General features: G+C 47.5%; 1 protein-coding gene across 1 annotated transcript; it reads left to right on the top strand.

Annotated features, from left to right (window-relative positions):
* The first annotated feature begins 1324 nt into the window (after nt 1-1324).
* Nucleotides 1325-4694, top strand: LOC123053757 (COX assembly mitochondrial protein 2 homolog). The gene is made up of 4 exons (XM_044477302.1): nt 1325-1734; nt 3944-4012; nt 4116-4220; nt 4340-4694. Exons 2-4 carry the CDS (start codon nt 3968-3970, stop codon nt 4439-4441), a joined length of 252 nt encoding a protein of 83 aa, XP_044333237.1. The 5' UTR covers nt 1325-1734; nt 3944-3967; the 3' UTR covers nt 4442-4694.
* The last annotated feature ends 3964 nt before the right edge of the window (nt 4695-8658 follow it).

Raw genomic sequence — 8658 nt, 5'->3', positions numbered from 1 at the left:
GAATAGGAGTCAATGTTTGGATATTGTGTTCGGATCGAGCCAATCACCTATGAGGGGATCCATCCAAATAGCCGTTGGGTGGATGTTTGTAGGCCAACCCTTCTTACGGATTCACATGTATTTCGTAGCGCGTACCAAAAAATGTTCATCGGATTCAAAAGTTGTTCATCAAATACCAAATAATGTTCATCATTATTGAAAAATGCTCATAAGAAATTGTTCATAAAAAAAGTTCATCAAAATTAAAAAAATGTCCATTCTGTTGAAATTGCAAACTTATTTTTGAATTTAAGAACTATTTTTGAATTCGGTGAACATTCTTTTGAATCTAAGAATGTTTTTTGAAAATCAGATTTTATTCGAAATCTTGAAAATAAACAGGGGCATCTCGCGCCCCACATGGGGTAGCTCAGAGAGGGCGGGTAGGGGAGGCGCGCGGGGGGGGGGGGGGGGGGGTAGGGGCTCCCTATCTCGTTGGCGCCCGAGCATCTCTAGTAGATCCCATAAAGGCTCGAAACTGTAAAATAACTGCCGTTTACAGTTTTGGGCGAAAGAAATGTCCATTCTAGATCCCGCAAAATGGTTGTTCCTGTAAAAATGTATACAAGCCTCCCCTCCCTCCTCCCCCCCACCCAAAAAAAAACCTCGTCCTCAAGATATGAAGTGTTGGAGGTAAATTTTACAACTCCCTCTGTACCAGAAAGCCGTTTTCGAGAGGGAAGTTTCACGTCAACTGCCACTACCGTCGGCGCTAGCTCTTGATTCCGGCCGTTCATCCTTCCTCGCCTCATTCCTATCAGACATCACACCCTTCGAGCTCTCGGGTGGCCGCGGCAGCTCCGCCATGGATGCGAGCTCGAGGTCGCCGACAGGGCCTGACAACCATCGCACCCCTGGAGCTCTCGGGTGGCCACGACAGCTCCACCATGGAGGCGGGCTCGAGGTCGCCGGCAGGGCCCGACAACCATCGCGCCCCTCGAACTCTTGGGTGGCTGCAGCCCGCCATGATGCAGGCTCAAGGTCGCTACCGGGGCCGACGACCGTGGAAAGACGGAAGCTGTCGCGACGAAAATAAATAAAAAAGCACCGACGAACAGAAATGTTTGATTCAGTTTTGCTAAAGCACATATAGATGTGCTCTAAGTATCCCACATTTAAGTCATATGTCACCGATTTTACACTAACATTGGTGTAAGTATTTTCTTTTTCTAGTTTGATTGAGCTACTTAGACGTGCAGAAGTTACATCTATTTGATTTTACGGTCGAAATTTGTGGTGAAGCTTGTGCGATACCATGAATCTGTTCTAGGAACCCTAAACGGGTTTTGCGGGACGGCCTAACACGGAACGAGCTCTCTCCGATCCAATCCCCCACTCGGGTCACAGCTTCTCACACACAAACGACACACGACAGCGCGTCCACAGTTCCCCGCCCGGCGAGCGTCCTCCTTCACCGGCCTCTCTTTGCCGCCGACGCCTCGCCCCTCCTTGCACGACATCTCTCATCTGCGGAGCCGCCTAAAGAGAAAGAGCGGCCGCTCCGGCCACCGGTTAGATCTGCAGCACCATCACTCCACCAGCCCACCACCGCGATCTACCTGCTGTCGCCGGCCCTCTCTCCCTCTGCAGAACCACCGTGATCTACCTGCTGTCGCCGGACCTCTCTCCCTCTGCAGAACCACCGTGATCTACCTGCTGTCGCCGGCCCTCTACCGACTGAGGTGGAGTTCAACTGTGAGCACTTTTCGCCTCCACTCTTTTTCTGTAAGGTTGTATTCAATAATTGTTCTTTGAAGTTTTTCCTGTAGCTGTAGTTCTCAGGATGATGTGCTAGTGCTACATTCAGCAAATCAAATATAAGAAGACAGAACAAGAAAAATTGTAGCTTTATTTATGTCAGTGTACGTGTGTGTATCACAATTTTAGGATGGCATAACCTGCACTGCATGTCTGATCTAGTGTTCTTACAAAGTGTTGCTGTTGTATTGTCAATTATAATTACTCGAAATTGTCAAGGAAGCAAATTTCTAGTGATGATGAGGATTGAGGATAACCAAGTTTACCTTGCTTCCATTATTTATCCAGCTTGGTAAGCTAATTGCTTCAGTTAGTATGATTAGTAATGTCAAAACATATTTTTCATGAAAATGAATTGCATTGCTTCATGATGTTAAGTTTTTTTTTCCAGATTATCCTCAATTGAAAATGAATTACATTGCTTCATGAAAATCATTGTACTATTAGTATCACAATTTTTCATGAAAATGAATCGCATTGCTTCCATTGAGCATAACCGAGTGTTTGCTGTTTATAATAATTAGTATCATCGACTGCGACTGATTTTGATATTACTTGCCGCAGAAAACATACTTGACATAAAAACACCAAATTGGACTCGATTGACAAGTTTTACAAGTTTACATGCCTACATAAAGCAAAGAAAGAATACAAAAATTTCTTGCCGACAAAAACCAATGCAAGATTTTCAAAACATTACATTTCTTCCTCTAGGCAATCATCCTCCGCCAATCAAACCCACAGCAATACAATCACTAACTCTCCATCCTTACTAGATGCTTCGTTATTTTCTCATGCGCAAGTGGGGCAAACTCATTTTACATCTAAATATCCAGTACATTGGTAGAATTAAGTCGTTAACCGTCTCTGCATACACCCAGGCAGATCTATGCGTTTACTCATTTTTTTCACTGCACATACACTCAATTTCTTGAACTTGCAACACTTCATGGACACAAATGAGTGGCGGGGCAAGGAATAAATCATAAGGTGGGCCGCCTCCAATTTTTTTTTCAACAATCACAATTCAAATTTCACCGTTCCTCTCCATCTTTTGATAATAGAATCACAATTCAAAACAATACAAATCAAGTAAACAACTAGCCATGACTATAAGTTTGCAACTACCAACTAGCCATGTTTTGATTTCGCCGTAGCTCTGAAGACTCAAGTAGTACTCAAAGAGTATTTTCTACAACCAAACTGACACTAGTCAAGGTTTGCAACTCTCAGTACACTAGTTACCTTGAGGTCAATGCCACGATGGATCAAGCTGGTTCAGCTGTTTAGGTCTTCAGGAAGACACCGCTGAGGTCACCAAGTTCGGGGCTAGTTTGGTTCTTGTCCACAGATTCATGCCTGGGCAATGATGGTGCCTGGCGTGGACATGGACGTTGGATAAGGCAGCCTAGCATGACAACTATTGAAGAAGGCAACCAAACAGCTTCTAAGTGATTCCCAGGCACGCTTCAGGCCAGGCAGAATAGCACCAGGATATGAACCAAACTGGCCCTGGTCGCCACCGCGCCATGGGCCGCTGCCGTGCAAGAGTGAAGACGGGGGATGGGACTGGGTAGCAGAAGCAAGGGGAGGCGGGGGACCAACGGGTCGGTGGCGGCGGCGTTTGCCTTGATCGATAGCTCGACTCAATTGGAAGAGGACAGCACGAGCGAGTAGTGACAGCGCACAGCCGACGGGCTCGTTCTTGGGCTGTAAGCATGTGCCTTTTTCATTTTTATAAACAGCAAACACGAGTTCAGTCACACAGCTCAGTACCCAGCAGCTATCCCAAGCGGCATGACCTGCTTCCATAGCTAGCTGACCAACAGCTGGATTCTGCCCAAGCCCCAGCTCAGCCAAATCTCTTCTGTAGTTTACTGTCGCCGTGCCCTACAGATATTACAAACACTTGCCCCTCTGTGTCAGTTCTCCATTCGATTGCAAGTCTGCCTGTGCAAGGTATAGATCTTGTTTTACTGACAGGATCAGTAGTAGAGGTACTGTTACAGCAGAAATATAAGGTTATGTTTGCTGGTACGTATCGATGTTAGGCGCCACTTCTAGTTTGTAGTGTCACAGTCTGTCATTTGTAGAAAAATATACTTCGAGGATCAGATCTTGTTAACTAGGGCAACTTTTCATGCAGGCTCACATTCCTACATCTTTGGAGATGCATCCCCATCTAACCCTACACAGGCATCCTATGTGTGCTGAGGTATCTTTGTACCGACCTTTGGCTCTATCTGATGCTTTGTCATTTAAGTGTATATTTTCGCAGAAGTTTCCAGATTATAAAATTTAATGTCCTTGTTGCCCAGATTATTGAAGAATTCCAGAAGTGCCATGTGGATCACCCCATCAAAAAATTCTTTGGTGAATGCACAGATCTTAAGATTAAGCTTGATCGGTGCTTCCGGCAGGAGGTAAGCAACCTTTTGCCCTAAGTTAGAGTCGTCGCTAAAATTTATGTATTTTGTTCTCTATCATAATTTGTAGGAGTTCTTTGTCTCCCTAAATGTGCTATTCTCCTTGTGAAACTCAGAAAGCTGTGAAGAGAAAGGCAAACTTTGAAGAGAGCAAGAAATTTAAAGAAAGGTTGCAGGCTTATAAAAAGGAAATGGCCGAGAAAGAAAATGAATCATAGCTTCGAATGGAGGACAATGACCTTCAGTGGATGCTTTTCTGCTGCAATCCTGTGGCTTCAACTTTGTAAAACAAAGTTCCGGGCTTGTCTTTTTTTGTTTGTAGTGTTTAGATCACATATCTACTGTTATAAGATTACATCTGAGGTCATATAATCTATTTAGAAGTTCAAATTTCCTTCTGTGGCTGATGCTATTCATGGTTAGTCTATTTCCATCATATAATTGTACTCTTGTAAAAGAGCGAGTTAGTGATGATGGTGTGCCTGCCTTCGTGTCATTTGTGCCGTTCGATCTGGAATGTAAGGCTCATACTGGTTGTCCCAACGAGTGAATTGCAAAAAACATCGACATTGAAGGCTAGGTTTGCATGAACCACAAGTCTACGTAATTGTGCCCAAAACCACTAATTTTTTTCCTAATTTTTTACAAAAAACACTAGTTGACTGCTTTAGCTTATTTAATGACAATTATGACAGATGGAGCCCATTTGTTGACGTGGCGTAACGGTTCGGGATAGACGTCATTAGACTTTTTTTTTGCAAAAACTCCTAAAAAAACAAAACAGCCAGCTTATCCACTCCCCTGCCGCTGCCCCTCCCTCCCCGGCCTGCCGCCGTTCCAAGCCAGGTCCTCTTTGCTCCCCGGTGTCGGCCCCGGCCTCCCGCTCCTCGGCCCCCGCAGGCATGGCGAGGGAGGCTGCCTCGCCGCGGCCGGAGTTCAAGCCGTCGCCCGATGCTCAAGCCGGCGCCGCCGCCCTTGCTGCTCGCCTGCATCGGCGCCGGCGAGGTGACGAGGAGGCGCGGCAGCGGCCCGCGTAGGCGTGCTGAGGGAGGGTGCCTCGCCGCGGGCGGAGCTCAATCCACTGCCTGATGGTCATGCCGCCGCCGGAGCTCCACTGCGCCGCCGTCCTAACCGAAACTGCCACCGAATCCACGTCGTCCTGCCAGTCACCGACCGCGTCGGACCTCCCATCAGCTCACCCGGCGGAGCAAGCAGCAGCTTCGCCGATCGCGCACGGGAGGGAGTGGCCGGCGGCATCCACCACGGGACCAGTGGGAGATGAACTCATGGAGGGCCCGATTGCTTTTTTGATTTTTGACTAACGGGGTCTTTTGTAAAATTATCGGGTCTGTCTAGAAAAACCCTCACCTAACGGTGTCTAACTTGAACCAATACGCCACGTCATCATTTGCGGGACCCGTCTATCATAATCATGCTCAAAACGGTCTAAGCCGTCAACTAGTGTTTTTTGCAAAAAAAAAGGAAAAAAATTAGTGGTTTTGGGCACAATTACGTAGACTTGTGGTTCCTGCAAACCTAGCCTTCAATGTCGATGTTTTTTGCAATTCACTCTTGTCCCAACTTCTCCGAAACATAACGCAACAGTCTGAAGGTTCTCCTTTTTATTCCTTTCAGGAAAGGTACCGAGCCTCCAAGAACCCTCTCCCAAATTCCTTGCGGTCAGCCCCTCCTCTCCCTTCCCCTGCGACCGCCGGAGTTGGGTTGGGCGAGGATCCCTCCCCTTGTGTATCTCCTGTTGTAGAGTGAAGTGCAGAAAACCACCACATTTCAGCTTAGGTTTGCAGAAAACACTCTTCTACGTTTTTGCTGCAGAAAACACTGATTTTTTTCTAATCTTTTGCAAAAAGCAACAAACCTTCTGTTCGGGCAGTTTAAGCACTATTATGACAGGTGGGACCCTGTCTCGTCGACATGGCTAACGGCTGCGAGCTGACGCCGTGTAACGGCGCTACAGTGCCCACCGACGCCCCCGCTAGGTCAAGAGACCTGGTCGAATCAGAACTCCTCCCGCATCTGGAAATTTCTCCACCATCCCCGCGAAGGCGCGCTCTCCTCTCTCTCTGTCTCATTCATGGCAACGGCGAGCCCGGACGCTGGCGCGGAGTGGATGGCGGAGGCGGCGACGGCGCAAGAGGGTTGCTTGGCGGCGGAGATCCAAAGCCACTTGAGGAGGTCCGCGGGAGCTCTAACCCTAGCCAGGCCCCGCGGAGCAGACCACCGTCCCCGTCGCTGGAGTACCATGCCGCCGGCGCTCTCTCCCGTGCTGTGCAGGCTACTCCGAGGGGGAGCCACCACTAGGCATCTGCATTCGGCGGTGTGGAGTAAGATATCTCCTCTGTCCCCCCCACCCCCTCATTTTCTGTCGATTCCATAGTTAGGGTTAGGTGTGTAAATCAAAAATGGTTCTTTTGCCTAGTACTAAGTGTTCATCTGCCCTGTAAATTAGATTGTAGTGATATTACTATGCTCTGTTTAGGAGACAATATAGTGATAATTTTTTAGTTCAGTAGACAGTGCTATTCCCATGCACTGTTTAGTAGACAAATAGCTATGCACTTTTTTAGTATCCATTTAGAGTTTATTTAAATTGCTATGCACTGTTTATTTAGTACACAATGCTAATTTTATCGTATGATTTAGTACAAAGTGTACTCATATTTTTAGTGTATTCAAATTGGCACTAATGATATTTGGGTTACTATGCACTGTTTATTTAGTAGACATTAGGGTCACAATTTGCTCTTATTTAAATTGGCATGCATTGTATATTTTAAATTGGTCACCTCTATTGTTTGTAGTTAGTACTATACTGTTTAATTAATAAGTACAAGTATTGTTCCTTTTTGTAGCTTGATGTTTGGGAAGTTAGACTGCACTTTCATGATAGGGATAACTTGGAAAGGACTATGTGTGTTTCAGACATCACTTTTTACAATCTGTTAGCACTCATAGAGACATGTGACGCCCCCGATTTGACCGTACACTAATCATGCATGCAAATGTGTACGATCAAGATCAGGGACTCACGGGAAGATATCACAACACAACTCTAAAACATAAATAAGTCATACAAGCATCATAATACAAGCCAGGGGCCTCGAGGGCTCGAATACAAGTGCTCGATCACAGACGAGTCAGCGGAAGCAACAATATCTGAGTATAGACATAAGTTAAACAAGTTTGCCTTAAGAAGGCTAGCACAAATTGGGATACAGATCGAACGAGGCGCAGGCCTCCTGCCTGGGATCCTCCTAACTACTCCTGGTCGTCATCAGCGGGCTGCACGTAGTAGTAGGCACCTCCAGTGTCGTAGGTGTCGTCGTCGACGGTGGCGTCTGGCTCCTGGACTCCAGCATCTGGTTGCGACAACCAGATAGAAAGGAAAGGGGGAAAAGAGGGAGAGAAGCAACCGTGAGTACTCATCCAAAGTACTCGCAAGCAAGGAGCTACACTACATATGCATGGGTATATGTGTAAAGGGGCATATCAGTGGACTGAACTGCAGAATGCCAGAATAAGAGGGGGATAGCTAATCCTGTCGAAGACTACGCTTCTGGCCATCTCCATCTTGCAGCATGTAGAAGAGAGTAGATTGAAGTCCTCCAAGTAGCATCGCATAGCATAATCCTACCCGGCGATCCCCTCCTCGTCGCCCTGTTAGAGAGCGATCACCGGGTTGTATCTGGCACTTGGAAGGGTGTATTTTATTCAGTATCCGGTTCTAGTTGTCATAAGGTCAAGGTACAACTCCGGGTCGTCCTTTTACCGAGGGACACGGCTATTCGAATAGATAAACTTCCCTGCAGGGGTGCACCACATAACCCAACACGCTCGATCGCATTTCGCCGGACACACTTTTCTGGGTCATGCCCGGCCTCGGAAGATCAACACGTCGCAGCCCCACCTAGGCTCAACAGAGAGGTTAGCACGCCGGTCTAAACCTATGCGCGCAGGGGTCTGGGCCCATCGCCCTATGCACACCTGCACGTTGCGTACGCGGCCGGAAGCAGACCTAGCCCCCTTAGTACAAGCGCGAGCTTACGGTCCAATGCGGCGCGCACCACTCAGTCGCTGACGTCAAAAAGAGCTTCGGCTGATACCACGACGCCGGGATACCCATAACTACTCCCGCGTAGATGGTTAGTGCGTATAGACCAAATGGCCAGACTCAGATCAAATACCAAGAACTCGTTAAGCGTGTTATGTCGAAGTAACCGCGGACGCCGTCCAGGGCCAGGCCCACCTCTCACCTAGGCGGTCTCAACCTGCCCTGTCGCTCCGCCACAAAGATGCACTTGCGGGTACTCCTACGAGCCGACCCGACTTTAGTCATCACATGTGTCATGTATATAGTACATAAGTATATACCCGTGATCACCGCCCAAGTGATCACGGCCCGATAGTATAGCACAGC

This window comes from Triticum aestivum, chromosome 2D, assembly GCF_018294505.1.
Source record: "Triticum aestivum cultivar Chinese Spring chromosome 2D, IWGSC CS RefSeq v2.1, whole genome shotgun sequence".
In the NCBI taxonomy this organism is placed as follows: domain Eukaryota; kingdom Viridiplantae; phylum Streptophyta; class Magnoliopsida; order Poales; family Poaceae; genus Triticum; species Triticum aestivum.
Note: the sequence above shows the minus strand (reverse complement) of the source record. Positions and strands in the feature narration are given on the sequence as shown.